At 35.0% G+C, this 16813-nt stretch overlaps 1 protein-coding gene across 4 annotated transcripts in view; it reads right to left on the bottom strand.

Annotated features, from left to right (window-relative positions):
* Positions 1-16813, bottom strand: part of LOC129745796 (protein lingerer-like) — a 159981-nt gene that overhangs the window by 17468 nt on the left and 125700 nt on the right. For 3 of the 4 annotated variants that reach the window (XM_055739142.1, XM_055739141.1, XM_055739143.1), the window contains exon 3: positions 3958-4622. In XM_055739142.1, coding sequence (XP_055595117.1) covers positions 3958-4622 — 665 coding nt within the window. Of the gene's footprint in view, positions 1-3957; positions 4623-4702; positions 5100-16813 lie in introns of those variants that run through there. The other variant, XM_055739146.1, reaches the window with a different exon arrangement.

The raw sequence follows: 16813 nt of genomic DNA on the forward strand, positions 1-16813 counted from the left end.
AAAAATTACAAAAATGACAAAAATTTAAAAATGAAAGAAAAATATCATAAATTGCAAAAATTGCATAAATAACTAAAACAAAATAGTTCAAATGAAATAAAATGACAAAAAACAAAAATTACTAAATTAAGAAATAAAAAAAATAAAAAAAATACAAAATAATAAACATTTCAAAAATTATAAATATTATAGGAAATATAAAAATCACATTTACAATGATTAAAAAATAACAAAAATTACAAGTTACTAAAATAACAAGAATAACAAAAAGCACCCGAATTGCAAAATTTGTTCGGATAATGTCTATGTTTAGGTTTAGTCTTGATTATTTTGTTGCCTTTTTTCGTTCAATTTTTACAAAACCTTTAATTTCTGGTAAACTTAACTTGTTTTTTTTTTGTTAAGATAGAAAATCTTTTGAAAGTCATTTCAGCAGAACATTTTAAGACTCTTAAATCAATAACTTTCTTTTTAAAATAATATTTCTGAAAATTGGTCTGAAAATCTGTCAGTGTTGCAAGTTGCAAGTGAAAAAAAGAATGCTCTGTTTGGGTCGTTATAAATATTTTTTTGCTACTCCTACTGCTTTGCCGTCTTCGGTAAGGTTGTAGCTAGATTTTTTTCAGTAAGCTCTTTTCATTTGAATCTCATTTGCGTTGGACCAAAATATTTAAGAAAATTTAAAAAAAAAAACAAATTACATTCTCGGAACAAATTTTCCCGTTTTCCATACAAAATTTAAATACTCTAACTCGGATGCCTAAATCTCATTTTAAAAATCTTCAAAAATTCCGTCATTCATCTTGACCAAAAAAAAAACTTTTAGACAACAGGTTGGGTTTTTGAAATTTGAGAAAAGTTGCAATCCGACACAACTTAGTGCACAATTAATATGCATTCGAAACTCGCGATGTATTCATGTTTTTTTTTTAAATAGCTAAATTTGTATTCCACCGAAACAAGATTTAAAATTTAAATACAAAAATCATTTGCATTGCTATTCCATTATGAAATATATCCTAGGGAAAACTAAACCTGCTCGATGAAATAAACTTTTGGAAAAATTGGTTCGTACAGAATATTTTTTTTAACAGCAAAAATTCTGCTCTCTTCATTTTTGACTTTTGATGTAGGCAGGCACAACTTTATTATTTTTTTTTTTTTTAAACTTGATCACCGATCCATAATTGATTTTCTTATCGTTAATATTTCGTCTGGTTTCGAAATAAAGGCTAACGAGCATATCATACATAAATGGGAAATTCATCATGGGGATTTGGGTGGCAATGGATATATGGGAAAAATTGCATGACCGAATTTCGCAAACCGACTTTATACATTTAGTAGATTGATCCAAAAAAATTGACCTTTGCCAAAATCCAGCTCATTTAGACTTGACTTGAATAAGGGATGCCTCAAAGCGCTCGAAGTTTCGGTTTTTTATCCTCAAAGTCACCAAAGGAAATCGTAAAAATAGAAATTTTTATTTTGATGCCAAATGACTTAAAAATTCTTAAAACATCGAAATCTGGTATTATACCGAAAAAATTTTTTGTCAAAAATCGACTTTAAAATATAAAAAATCACCAAAGAGGGGGCCCAAAAAAATTGGATAATCGATATACTAATTTTGATGGCAAATAACTTGAAATACATGAAATGTCGAGATCTGGTGTTATCTCGAAAGTAATATTGTTGGCCACAATCGACTTTCTGGGACGACTGGTCTCAAAAAAATGGCCAAATTCCAGAAACATGATGAATTTTACATTTTTTGTCTAAAATGTATTTGAAGAAAAAAAAGGGTGCTGCATACATCCAGGGGTAAAAACTGCTACATAAAATCATAAAATTCTACTAGCTATAATCATTAAATTTAATGTTTGGATGGATAAAATTTTGAAATAAACAAACGCTTGATGCCAAACACGCCTACGCAGCATATGGAAACGAGATTTAAAAGATGAATTTTTGATTTGCATATTGTTGCATTTTAGCCCAGACTCATAACTGAATAGTAAAAATATTGATTTAAAAAATTTGCAATATGAAGTTTGTAGGTGATATCATTAAGCTAATCCATCATACTGGTGAAAGTTCTAAGGCATTGAAAAATGTTAAAGTTTTTACATCTATTATTCGATTTCTTTTTTTTTTATTTTTCATGAGAATCAAAAACTTTAAAAAACTGTTCCACGATGTGATATGTCATCATCATTTTGTTATCATTAGATGATAACTTTATTTTATTGTATTAAAATAAAAATTAAATAAGTGTGGTTGTATACAAATGCTGCATCTAACCCTGCTGTTGCATGCCTCGTAAGATGGAACTCATAATCCCTAAGAAAATTAAGAACTATGCATTAAACCTAAAAAATATCTTTTATTCTAACAAGAAACACTCCAATCATTCTTTTTCCATTGTGTTAACAGATTATCACCGCTGGTTTATGATTTAATTGAATGATGAATGGCATTTCGGTGAACTATACATTCTAATACGAAGAATATCAAATGAAAGTAATGAAAATTATAGACGGATAGATTAGATTCGGAAGCATGAAAGGTGTTGAAAATGAGCCAAGAGCGTGATTTGAGAAAACTTCTTGCCGCACAAGACCTTTTGTCCCGCACCGTATCATTGAATGCTTCTTCCAATTAGAATGTATAGTTCACTGAAATGCCATTAATCATTCAATTAAATCTTTTTCCATTAGACACAAACCGAAAGATTTGGTCGGGGTATATTTTTGAGAAAAGTTTTACGAAAAAAAATGTTAATTTAGAATGACTACAGATTTTAAGTTCTAACTAGTAATAGGCTTACCATACGTACTCTTTTAAGAGTACATGTACTCTTTTTCGATCGAGAAATCGGCGTACTCTTCTTTTGGTGAAATTTTACGAAGTGTACTCTTTTTTCATGAGAGCCATTTAATCAGAAAAAATGAACTTCTTTGTTCAGTATATGAAGTGAATTTACCACATATTATACAAGAAATACGAAAGAAATACAAATTTCAAAAACTTTCAGCACCTTTCCAAAATATTCCATATTCATGACGGCATCTTTGAATCGTATTCAACAGTGAGCGCAATAAGCGCCTTTGAGTATGCAATAAACCCCCGAACAGTTATCAAAAAGCACAAAAGCAATAATACTCAAACGCTTCGTAGCGCATAAATCTAATGCCTAAACTCTCTTTTTGAAATCAAGTATTTTATCGCGTTTGATGTGGTTTGTCAGCATAACATCAAAAAACACTTTTCCTTCGAATAATGCCATTAGGAATATTGAGTCCCTGACTTTTCTCTTTGATGAAAAAAGCTTAAAAAAATCAAACATAATGTATAAAATGTAGTTATGGTTTGGATTTTTGATAAATCCGGGCGTTTTTCTCGATATCTGGGAAATCGGCCGGACCGAGCTTTGTTTTTGTTTGAAAAAGCAGGCAATCCGGAATGCTTGCTCCCAACAAATTGGCAGCATTTGAATGACTTTAAATAACTCAGTTTTTTTTTATAAAGTTTTCCTTACTCATTTGGGATTTTTTTATTGTACTCTTTTTAGCACTGAAGGATATGGTAACCCTATACTAGTACCTACCTAGTTTTTTTTAAAGTTCGAAATAACTCAAACATAAAATAAACAGCTGTTTTACTCAGAATTTTACACTTTGAATTTGAATTGAACTTAGAGTGATGTGTTATATAAAAAAAAATCCACAAAAGAATCATCAACAATCTCACTCATCAATAATTTTGAAAAAAAAAACCACACAAATAATCTACCACATAGTCAATTTAAAACAAAAACGCCGTTCTCTGAGTGCAAAAATTAAGTGTGCCAAATTTCTGTCAAAATTAGGTGACTAACTCATCACTCAGTGCTCAAAAACAAGATTTACAATAACAAAGAGTAGGTAGAAATGTATAAAGAAGAAATGTGCTCACCTCATCATCAGAACTGTGCGCTAATGATCTTTTCCGTTTCTCTAGCAGATTGTTGGAACTACACCGCTGCTGCTGTTTACTGGTAGCACCACTGCTAGTAGAAACACCGCCGACAGATGCATTCATCATTGATGGACCGTGTCCCCCTAGAAGGTTTCCAACTGGCCCCCCTCTACTGGGTGTAATGGCAACTGGCCTCAGAGGACCCCCTCCAATGGGCACCGGAGATTCCGACACTAAACACAGTTCCTCTTCCAGCTCGTCCTCCAATCCTTCCTCGCTATCACTTGTTACACTGGGAGCTCGAATCCCCACTAAACTACTACACCGATTACCACCACCCCCACTACTGGTGGCAGCAATGGCGGATAGGACACTTTCACTACTCTCGGCCGATCGAAGGCCCCCTTCACTGGCTGTGGATCGAGCACTTGCACCCCCGCCATCATTTCCGGAACTGGCTCCTCCACCGGCATCATTTCCGGCTGCCGAAGAACTGCCACCCTCCAGAATCCCACCCCCACCATTGATGACTTCCAGCTCCTCCTCGGAACTGTTCTGATCGTACATCAGCAGATGTGAGGCCGGCCCTGCCAGGAAAGCCGGAGATTCTGACGAACAAGCCGTATCAGTAGGGGACACCGTGTCCTGTCGGGAGCTCAAACCTGCAAGTGAAAGAAAGAAGAGAAAAAAAATCCATTAGTAAAGTTCGGTAAAATTCCATTCAGCTGATAACGAGACGTACGACTAAAAGCACCACTACATTGATCCATCGAACCTCTCGAAATGGACAGGCCAAGAAACGAAAGCGAAACGCTACTCTGAAGAAGGCAATCGCACATTCTGCCCGAAACGGGTGAATCAGCCTCTTAGTGTCAGAAATAGCAGCACGGCCACCAACAACAAACAAAGAACAGGTAGGAATGCCAGCCAAATGCACGTGTTTGCACAGCTGTTCCAATCCAAGAAAGCAGCCAACGACGACGACTTAGTCTGTCACTCACTCACTACTCGGCGTCTTCACAGAAGACACTCACCAGTAGTCGTCTAGTGTGTCCACTACTAAATAATCAACTAACTAGCTGTGGCTGCTAATAAGTTCGTGTTGTGTTTTGAGACCGACTGACGCCCTCGGGAACATCTGGGCCTGCTTTTATAGCTTCTCGGGCGGCCGGCTCAGCCAGCGAGCGTCGTTCGACTAAGTGCACTACATGCTTATAGTATAGTCACACATTTCGCCGGCCGGCTGATTCCGCCGCATGCTAGTACACACAAAGAAGGTTAGGGTTACTAAATTTCTTCATTTGAGGTGTTCTAAAAAAAAAAAGAAAATTGTTCTAATGAAACCACATTAGGCATGGGATTGTGTATACTAAATAGAAATGTTTCGATGGTTAGACCATGGGTGGCCAAACCATAATCCGCGGGCCACATGTAGCCCGCGACCAACTTTTTGTGGCCCGCAAAGCTCATTCTGGAAATGCCATGTTCTAGGAATTGATCGGTTTTCTTGGTCTACGTATATTATTTGGAAAAATATATCTGAATCTAATCTAACTAAATTTACAACAAAGATCTGAAAATCTCTGAAGTGATATGAGTCAAAGGGGTAAAAGTGCATAAAATCAAATTAAAAAAAAACGTGCATTGAAATTGTTGTGTTTGGACATTTTCCATACATTTTGCAAACATTTGCAATTATCTTCCGAACGTGAAAGTAAGTGAATAAAATTTTTAAAATCTTAAAAATTCAACATGGAGAATCGTTTGGCATTATTTACTCAAAATCGATCATTTTTGCACTTATACCCCTTTGGCTCTGCTTGCCTCATATAATTTAACAAAAAAGTTACGTGTAAAAAAAATTTACAATTTCAATTTAAAAATTATCAAAATTGAACGGTATTTGACACATTATCTGTAAATTCCATCACACATTTTACAATGTTTCCCGATTGGGTTTTGGTGACTACATATCATTGGTATGAAAAGCATTCAAGCGGACTCTAGTTCTAAAATTAAGGACTTTGGATAGCCTCTGAAAGGTAGTAAGATCATAATTCAAGTATAATTTAAAAAAACAACTTCAACCATTCGTAACATGTATTCTTTTTCTACAACTTCGTTCAAATACCGAACGTTTGCTTTATAAATATTGTAATTGTTTGATAGGCTTTGACAGAAAAGAGTAAATTTATAAAAATTAAACCAAATCCAAATATATTTTAATTTCCATCTTGCTCGGCATTTATGAACATCAATAATAAAAAAAACTAGACAGAATTTACAGTTGGGTAATGAAATTCAACCAAAACCGATTTGGTACTGACAAATCTCTCAGAAGAACGTTTTTTTTTGCAAAATTTTGACTTGAAACAGTTGCAATGATTCAAAAAGACTCAAACTCGTATTCATCCTGTTCATAGAAGGCCTTATAAATTCACTAGTCAAATCGAGATATTAAAAAATTTTGAGAGAGTTGGATTGAGTTGAGGGAGATTGATACATTGAAAAATCAATAATATTTATGATACAACTAACGTTCGTTGAAAAAATTATTCTTTTAAATGTCAAAAGCTCGTGAACGCAACTTTTTTCAACAATACTATTCTGCGGTTTTTTTTATTTGTCTACTACACAGCAAAAAATTTCTTAAAGTATACGGAATCTAAAACACGAGTGATCTATTTTTTTTTATAAGTGTAATGAAAAAAAGATGTAATTTTCCACTTCTTTTGATGTAATTTTAGTCTTTTTTCAAAAAGCGGATAGAAATAAATTGTTTTGCTATAATTTTACATTCCGTGATGTAAAAATCAACTGGTCAATGAAATTTATATCACAAACAGTGTAAAATTATATCTATTGAATTTAAAATTGAATGAAACAGTCTGCCTGAGCCATTTGCCAGTCAAGTCAGTATTCGGAAACCGAGTATCTTGTTTTTAAGACGCAGCTCCAGCATCTCAACACTTTGCTAAAATTGGTAGGTTTCTGTGAAAAATAGACGAATGATGTTATTGAAACTCATAAGTTATGTCTCGATTACAGCGTCGGCTGAGTGGCAGAGATCCGATAAGATTGTCTGGAGAGAAATTTGCCTGAACGATCCAAGGCCTTTGTTAACAAAAACACATCCTGACCCGGCTGACGACGTGTGAATCCGGACCATGACAGTGCGGAAAGGTATTCCCTTTGGTCCCCCAGTGACGCTGACCGATTGGAATATCAACAGGATGTATATGTTAGTGTACAACATTGCCTCAGTCTGGCGGTGCTCGTGATGGTGGGTGTACTTTTTTCCATTACTATTGATGTTTTTTGTTTAAAAAATAAATGTTTAATAAAAGTAATATAGTGTATTTTATTGACATAAGACTTGAATGTTTCATAAAAACTGCAAATATCGAGAAAAAAATATAAAATTTTACATCGCTGTGTATTTTACACGACAATAAGCTGTTCTCTTTTCGTGCATCGTATTTGGTATAAATTTACACGCCTCAATGTAACGATGATGTAAACTTAGATTGAAAACGATGTTCCGTTTTCGTGCATCGTTTTCAATCTAAAATTACACGAATTTTTCTTGCTGTGTAGCTGATCCCGTACGAACTTCGTTTCGCTAACAACAGTAAAAATGTGATGAGATACCACAACACTCATCCAATTTTTATTTCAATATAACGTAATAAAGTTATGGCATAGTTTTTAACATCGTGAAAGAGTTTTTTATAGTTTTTTATTATTATAAAAAAATTAAAAAATCGAGTAATAAATGTACAATTTTTTACATTTTTCGATGCCATAAAAAACTTTACCTAGTATGACGGATAGGCTTAATGATATCACCTACAAACTTTATATTGCTTTCATTATCCTATACCAACACTGTTGGTGTATAAATATTTTTCGGACAATTACCAAATTTTTTTAAACAAATTTTTTTATAATTCAGTTAGCTGTCTGGGGCAAACTGCAACAAATTACAAATCAGAACTAAATCTCATATATCGCGTTTCCATATGCTGGGATGTGATTGTTTTGCATTATGCGTTTGTTAACATTTAAATTTTCTCCATACTAAGAATTATTTTCATGATTTCAGCTAAAACAATATTTCGTAGTATTTTTACCCCTAAATGTATGTAGCAGCTTAACACTTTTTTCTTAAAAAAGTTTTTGACAGAAAAAATGGAAAATTTCATTCGAAAAAAACCAAAAATCACTGAAATTGATGCATTATGCGTTATGACATCACAAATGTATCAAAAACTATAAATTTTCAAACGTTTTCATTTGATTTTTTATTAATTACAGAGTTTGTTGCAACTTACCCCTTTTTCTTAGTAGGGTGAAAATCGCATGTTTTTGTAAATTTAAAAATAACTGGTAAAACCAATAATTTTTCTGACTACGTCAGTTTGATGTCCCACCAACCTTAAAACTTTTGATGTATAAAAGGTATGATTATCTGTAAGCATTAAGATTTTAGAAGCCATTGAAGTTGAAAAGTGTTGCATGTTGCCCCAGTTGACGGTACATTCATTCGATTAATTTCCACGACAATGGCGAATGGTTCAATAGAATTATCCCTTTTCGTTGTACAATAATTCAAAATTTTACCCATAAAATAATATTGATTCTATAGCTAAACGCCTGTGCATACATTTTTAAATCGATTCTATGCTTTTTGACGCCATTTTTTAGCAGTCAGCTTATAATCAACATAAGAGATAAGTCGTCCCTTCAAACTCCATTGTTCAAATATTTAAATCTTTCGACAAATTGGACAATACCGGAAGCAGTTTATATGATCGCCCAAGTTTGCCGATTTTCGATTTAAAACTTGATACCTGAAATTGATTGATTAAACCCCGATGTGGAATATTGCTTTACAATCAGACACATAGTAACCTAAATATTGTAAAAACAGTGAATTGTAATATGGATCACTCGTTTTACCGACTCTTAACACAAAATTTGAAATTTGAAAACGATTGCTCGTCTGTTTAAAACTCTGTGGATAATTCTTCACCTCGAACCAATGCATTTCAACGAAAATATTGAAAAACAGTGAAAACGTCATATGGATGACCCCTTTAGCCGACCTATGACCCGATATTTCACACCTTGAAAAAATTACCCGTCTCTCCTAACCCTCATGTGCTCAGTTTCATTTTAATCTAATGCATAATTACGACAATATCACGAAAAAAAAAAAATGAAAAATCATTATGGACGACCCTTTCCAACTCCGATCCAAAATTGAATGTTGAAATCAGTTGCGTGCTCCGTGAAACTTCCACTTCCAAAATTTTATTTCCATCTGATACATTATTACGACAATATCACTAAAACAGTGAAAAGTTAATATGAACGACCCCTTTGGCCTACCCCTGATCCAAAATTTGAAACCTGACATCAATTTCTCATCTCTTAAAACTCCAATATACAAACTTTCTTCTCAATCCCATGTGTAATAATGTCAATATAACACAAACAGTGAACTGTTAGTATGGATGCCCCCTTTCGATGACCTCTTACACAAATTTTGACACTTAAATCGATTGTTCATTCCTTAAAACTTCCATGTACCAATTTTCATCTCATTCCGATGTATAATGACGTCAATATAACTAAAACAGTATTTGTGTAGTATGGACGACCCCATTTGCAGGCCCCTCACAGAAAAGTTGACACCTCAAATCGATTACCCGTCTTTTAAAACGCCCGTGTACCAAATTTCAACTCATTCCGATGTTCAACAACGTAAATATGGCCCAAACAGTATTTGCGTTGTATGGACGACCCCTTTGACCGACCCCTGACCCTAAATTTGATACATGGAATCGATTTCTCGTCCTTCAAAACACTCATGAGCTAATTTCATCACAATCCGAAGTATGTGAACGACAATATCGCTAAAATAATATTTGTCTTGTATGGACGACCCCCTTAAAAATGGGTCATCCGAAAATCCGAAATTTTTTTTCATGATTCCTTGTCCAAATGAGCATCCATGCCAAATTTCAGCTCTCTAGCTCTTAAAACGGCTGAGTCTATAGAGGACAAACAAACAAACAAACAAACAAACAAACAAACAAACCCACAGAAATTGCTTTTTATATATAGGAGATTAAATTTTTCTAAGGAAAACGGTAAACTTGAAAACTTTGGAAAATGAGCGGTAATTTTTTATATTTGAAAACCATAAAATTGACTTTATGTTCTTTGTAGTCACGCCATTTGACATTTCTGGGATGAACAAACCGATGAGTATTGAAATGCCTTGAAAAGAATGACGTACATAAGTTGGGAGGGATGATATTTTTCAAATGGAGAAAAAGTTGTAAAAATATGCAAGTAACAAAAACGACTTATTAAGATGAATCTAAAGATGTCAGAATTTTTACAGCACGAATCCGAGCCAAAAAATCCGGACTATTTTTATCTAAAAACCTGAGAACATCCGGGAATTTGATGCCAAAATTATCGGCCAAAACTTCAGGCAATATCAATAGCAAAAAAGAACTTAAAAAAAGTTCATCAAAAGTTATCAGCAGATTTTAAATCGTATTTAAGGCTTCCACAAAATCTTTCATGATTATATTTATAGAACTTACTCAACTTTCTCGTTTTAAATGCACAAATTAAACAAAATAACAATAAAATTTGAGTTTTATTGTGCGGTTTGTCAAAAAAGGTGAATAAATTAAAGCATTTTTCAAGAAAATCCAGTCAACCGAGCCGGGTCAGACTTTTCCGAATTCGATTAAATATCCGGGCAAACCCGGATAAAAGCGGACAACCTGGCAAGCATAATCTTTACTCGATGTGACCTAGGCAAATGTTTTTAAAGCGTTTTAAAAAATCTGTTTTTTTTTTCGAATACTCCAGTACAATTTGTTTTTCTGGCTCGCCAGCCAATCTAATTTCTTAAATTTGGCCCGTCTGTTGAAAATGTTGGCCACCCATGTTTTAGACCCTTCCTACGCAGTGAAAGCTGGAGAGGTGAAAAGGGTCTGCTTTTTTTTTGAATAACTCGGAAACTAATTGAGCAAAGGGAACCAAATTTTACATGAAATTGTGGATAGTAAAAAAGTTTCTAAAGACAGTAGGCCACATCTTTGTGGATAAGGCGGTAGCCTTACGGGATTTTGCCAGGGCAGTCGTTGCAACGCATAGCGCATAGTACCTACATGGAAAATAACAGGTAGGCCATTGCGCTTAACTCAGCTTCGTGTATGTATACAGCATGCTTGCATACTAACAAAAATATTTATGAAAATTTGGTGGTTTTATATAGAATGGCGATCAAAATTATTAATCTTCCATCGATAGTCATTGTTTTGAAAAGGGCTTCCGATTTAGGATTGATTCTTCAGGCTCATCCAAAAAGTGTTCTTCGTCGTCCCTCTTTGTTGAAGGCAAGCAATGTAATATTTTCTTCTGTCTATTTTAAAAATTCGGTAGATGATCTAATAAATTTGAATTTATTATCGGCAAATCAGTCCAGTTCCTTACAAAAATTTATTTCAATCCTACGTTTCATTGTCGTATCATCAAAGATCAAAATGGTCAATCTTATCGTGTTTTAGTAAAAGCGCATTGTCCGGTCCATTTTATGTTGGATTCCAATAATCAAATTTAAAATTCCAAATTTGATTAAATTTGATTATTGGAATCCAACATAAAATAGACCGGACAATGCGCTTTTACTAAAACACAATAAGATTGACCATTTTGATGCCTGATGAAGGTGTTAAACGACACCGAAACGTAGGATTAAAATAAATTTTCGTAATAAACTGGACTGATTTGCCGATAATAAATTCGGTAAAACATACATACAGTCGAAAACACAACATCAACATCTGATCTAGCTAAGTTCATATTTCTGTGTTAAAAAGACGATTTGGTAGAATTTTTATTCAAGTTACACAAGGCAAAAATATCACCAAATTTTATTTTCAAATCGACAATTGTTTGTTGTGTTAAAATGCATCCGTGAATATTCTTTTCATAATTTAAATGCTTGTAAAAAAAGTGATTTTCTGATAAATTGCATGCTTTTGCCATAACAATTTTAGGGGGCCTCTTACCAATACGAGAGAGCGCAATAGTACTATGCGCATAGCGATGGATTTTTTTTCTAAACTTTTTCAACTCTAACGGGTGGGAACTAAAATTTTGGAATTTCTCTTTCAAGTTGTGAAAAATGTCAGGTGTACTTGAAGAAGATTTGATTTATTGGATTTAAAGGTCGACGCAATTTGCCTAGAATGAAGCTCCCTGACAACGACGCTGGCTTTGTCATTTTTTTTTTCTTTTTTTCTAGCTAACTTGCAATAGTGTGCGTTTTGTTGTACCACCTTAGTATAATCTTGTACCTCATTGGCATACTCCAAGACACTGCGGACTTATGAGTAGAACACTGTTTTGAGAGCATACGGATCCTCAAAGCTCAAATTGTTTCGTATTATAAATCCAAGGAAAGCGAAAGCTTTTGCTGGTTATAGTAGCGATAAGCTGGGTAAAAGAGAACTGTTGGTCGAAGGATACTCACAGGTCTTCTATGCTAGTTACTCTTTTAAGTAGAGTACCATCTGAAGCATAGTTAAAGACAACTGTGGTTCTAGTATTAAAGCTGATACATTAGCACTTTTCAGCATTAACAAGCATTCCATGTTTCTCACACCATGCGATTACTTTTTTCATGTCTTCTTGAAGCTCTGCGCAAATCACTCTGGAGTCGATGGTCCCATAGATTTTTAAGTCGTTTGCGAACATAAGTTTTGGCGATTGAAGAAAAAGATTATGAAGAGCACGATGATTAGAGGTCCTGGCCTTGAGATTGACTACCTTCTGGAACACTGGACGGTATTTCAAACACGTTGAGTTCCACGAATTTTTATATGGCCGAATTAATAGATATGAATATACGATGCTAAGTTGAGTACCTCGTTGCCTTAGGACTAATGCTAGAATTCCGCTGAAAAACCGAGCAGGTCAGCTGTTGACAGATCGAACCGATCAGCTCAAACGTTGTACTGAGCCTTTCGAACAACTCTTCCAAGCCACCAGAATCCGTAGCTCAAAAAGCTAACAGTAAGTCGCATTAATGATGCGCCTTCGCTGGCTGAAATAGAAGCGGCAATATGAGATATGAAATCCAACAAAGCGCCTGAGATCTTTTGCATCCTTGCTGAAATGCTGAAAGCCGACCCTTCCTTGTCAGCACAAACGTCTTTTCTCTGAAATTTAGAATACTGTAACATCCCCGTCTGACTGGATACAGGGTAACTTTCTGAAGGGCCCTAAGAAAGGAGACTTAACAGAGTGTGGTAACTGGCATAGCATAATGTTACTAAACTCCGACGGCAACAAGCTCAATTCCGATCCGAACGATCATTCCAGGAATCTTTTCTGCTGATGTTCGCTGATTTCGAAAAAGCATTCGACCGACTGAACCACGAAAACAAATGGGCTGCTGTAAGACGGCGAGGGGTCCCAGAGAAACTAGTCCATCTCATCGAAGCACAGTACAAGGCATTTTCGTGCAAGGTACTGCACGACGGTGTCTTGTCTGATCCAATCTAAATAACTGCTGGAGTGAGACAAGGATGTATCTTATAACCGCTACTCATTCTCATCGTAATATATGAGATCTTGACTGGATTGACTGGCGGTCGCGCCTGATATCTCCACGTACGAAAATCCGAATCTTCAACTCGAACGTCAAACGTTGTTCGAGTGCAAAACTTGGTGCACACGCTGGTAAGAGATGAGAATGAGATTTGTAGAGAGGTGCTTGACTGGAGTCCAGATGGGCATCGAAGAAGAGGCAGACCTAGAAACTAGCCGCTGTCTAGCCGCTGAAATCTGCAGAGTTTGAAAACTTTGGCAGGCAGCAAGTGAAGACGCTGCCTCCGGATCGCAAGCAGTGGAGATCTTTTATTTCGGCCCTATGCGTTGGACAATCGGCGCCGGGCCCTCAGAGCAAGTCGTTCGTTAGGTGCTAAAGCTCTGATAACACTCCATGTTGACACCTCGACGGCGCACCCCGAGGTTTCAAACAAGGTGTTTTCTTGCTCCTGGATGTTTTGATCCGGATTCCGGTTTACCTAGTGGTGAAAAATAGTAAAGACACGTTTTGGTCACCCTATCACAAAAAATATGTGTTCTTGTGTAGGTTTGGTTTCAGTAACCTACATCTTGCAATTCGACCAGCTGTAATTTTTTCCTCAACCCATCAATGCATGTGGTCTTTATGAACAGTCTTCTGAACTAGGACAAAAATCAATAAAGTAATCATTTTACGCTGAATTTCTAACTTTTACGACACCAAACAAGCGTGTAACAGGGCAAGAGACATTTATATTCAACTTTGTAATTTTATTTTCACCATTTTGAAATCGCAGTCCCTGCTTCCGGATCATTGCACAAACTTCATACAGCGCACACTGTCAATGTGTTTGCGGTCGTGATGAAAATCACCCCGAACGTGATGAATAATTTTACAAAACTGCCTCCTTACCAAGTGTCATATGTACCAACATATGCACGTTAGGCCAGCACACAAACCCCGAGCCGACACTACTCAGTACTTGAATACTTGAATGCACACACAATTTGCTGATGCGGTGAACGCTAATTCTCCAAGTTCAAGGTTAGGTTCGGGACGCTACATTGTAACGTCAGAGCAGCGCAAGGGCAAACAGGAAGATAAAACCATCAAAGAAAGTTTTGTTTGCATAAAGTTAGATAGAAGGGACCGATGCGATGGTTAATGGCATGGAAACAGTAGGAACGCGCCGAAGATTTATCAATTGTGAATCAAGAGGGCATTAACAGAGTTATGAAATCAGTTGAATTTATTTTTCTGTCGAGTCCTCATTCTTGGAATCAACAATCGTTGATTATTAAATAGTCAGATGGTACTAGAAAAGTGCTAAGCAGTTTCGATTGATAAAATCAATAAAATCATAACAGTGAACATAAATAGATTAACAAAAAGAGTCTACTAAAAAGTGATCATAAAAAATGGTCTTTTTTCAATTCCATGCTTTTACCTTATCCTACGAGTTATTCTTCTTTTCTAAACATTTTTCTGCCTTCACTGGAAACCAGTTTAGCTAATCCACTTAAAAAATTTCAACAATCTGTCAACAATATTCAACTGAATGTTTTCCTGATAAATTTTTCTAACTTGGTAAGTGTCATCTTTCACATGGAAATGTTCACCAAGTACAATAAGTCTAATAATATGTAGACAGAAGTTCACGCGTGCTATTCTATCATAACAATGTGTGTAATCAAGTGTTTTTTCAACAATTGTCCCAGGGATTCCGCGGCTCTCCACTTTGTGATACATTTTGAAGAGACTAATATCTTGAAATTCCAAGACTGTTTTTGAAGCTCGGTTTTTTCTGTTGTGTAACTTGAAATGTCTGTTTACCCTTTCTTGAGGATAAAGCGGTTCTTCATAAATAGGAATTAGATTTTAAGGAATCTTTTCGGATAATTTTGTTGATAAAATTGAGAATTATATGCTCAATGTAAATTACTAAATTCAAATTTTCAGCAGTTCAATCGAAAACTTCGATTATTTTTTTTAAATAAATTTTCGACTAAGAATCTGTATATACCGAATACCGATTACTAACAAAACATACCGATTTCATACCGATTTTGAGATTTTATTAAAATATAAAATGTATTTCAGTCATAGCAAGACCATCGTAAATATTGGGGTTTTCTGTTAATTGAAGACGACCAAATGATATTTGGTGTTTACTATGTAAGAAACACTTGAAGCGTTTATGATAAGTGTACGTGGTTCAATATTTCAATCGAATAATTCTCAAATTTTAATGGAAAGAAGCATTTTATTTTGGATAGTCGTATGGTTAATGGCAAATCCACGAATAAGGTGCTAACTTTCCATTTAAATTAGGAAATACTTTTCTCGTGAAGAATGTGGAAAACTGTTTTTTTCTGTATAATATTCTATAATATTTAAAATTGCGCCTAGATAGCCAGCGGAAGTTAATCTAATGAGGTTAAATATATATGAGTATTCTGGATTTTGAAAACACGAAAAATGTAAAGAACACTCTCTAAGACCAAGCCCACCGGGCGTTGCTATTTTGGTCGGTATTTTAGATGGTTTGATTGGTGCGTTTTGATCTATTCACTGATTTTCGCACCCATTGTTTTCATCCAGGTTGGTATTTGTGTTTGTTTATTTTCTGGAGGCGACGACCGGCTGCGTTGCTACCGGGTTGCTACATAAACGCATCTTGTAACAACCTACTGCTCGAATGCTATTTCTCGAATCAAGTTAGCGACTGTTGGTGCGATGATGGGTTGATAGATATGTTGCTGAATGTACTCGATTCGAGGTTTAGCAACCATTGGTGGGCTTGGTCTAAGGATCACATGTGTTAATCGTTTTTTTTTATCCTTCCAAAGCCGTTCGCTAAATATCCGTTTCGGGAAAATTTAATTTCGGGGTTTTATTCCTTTCTCCTGGCTGTAAATGTTAACCTATTTTGATTATATTATATTCATTGTGAAGATAATTTATACTTATTACTAAACATTTCAAAGTTAAGTCGATATGTTTTACCAGATTATCAGAAACTGATTCAGAAAGTAAAAAGTACGAAAAATCAATTTTATTTTTAAAATTCTCATAACTTCTGACAGCTTTTCTGTATTTAAGTGTTTCATTGATGTTTGAAATCGTCAAGAATCCATCTATCCGAAAATTTATTGACATGTTGGGGTTCAATGAAAGTTTTGACCACAATTTCAGATTTTCCGGTAAAAAAAATCTTGCTTTTAAAAA

This window comes from Uranotaenia lowii, chromosome 2, assembly GCF_029784155.1.
Source record: "Uranotaenia lowii strain MFRU-FL chromosome 2, ASM2978415v1, whole genome shotgun sequence".
In the NCBI taxonomy this organism is placed as follows: domain Eukaryota; kingdom Metazoa; phylum Arthropoda; class Insecta; order Diptera; family Culicidae; genus Uranotaenia; species Uranotaenia lowii.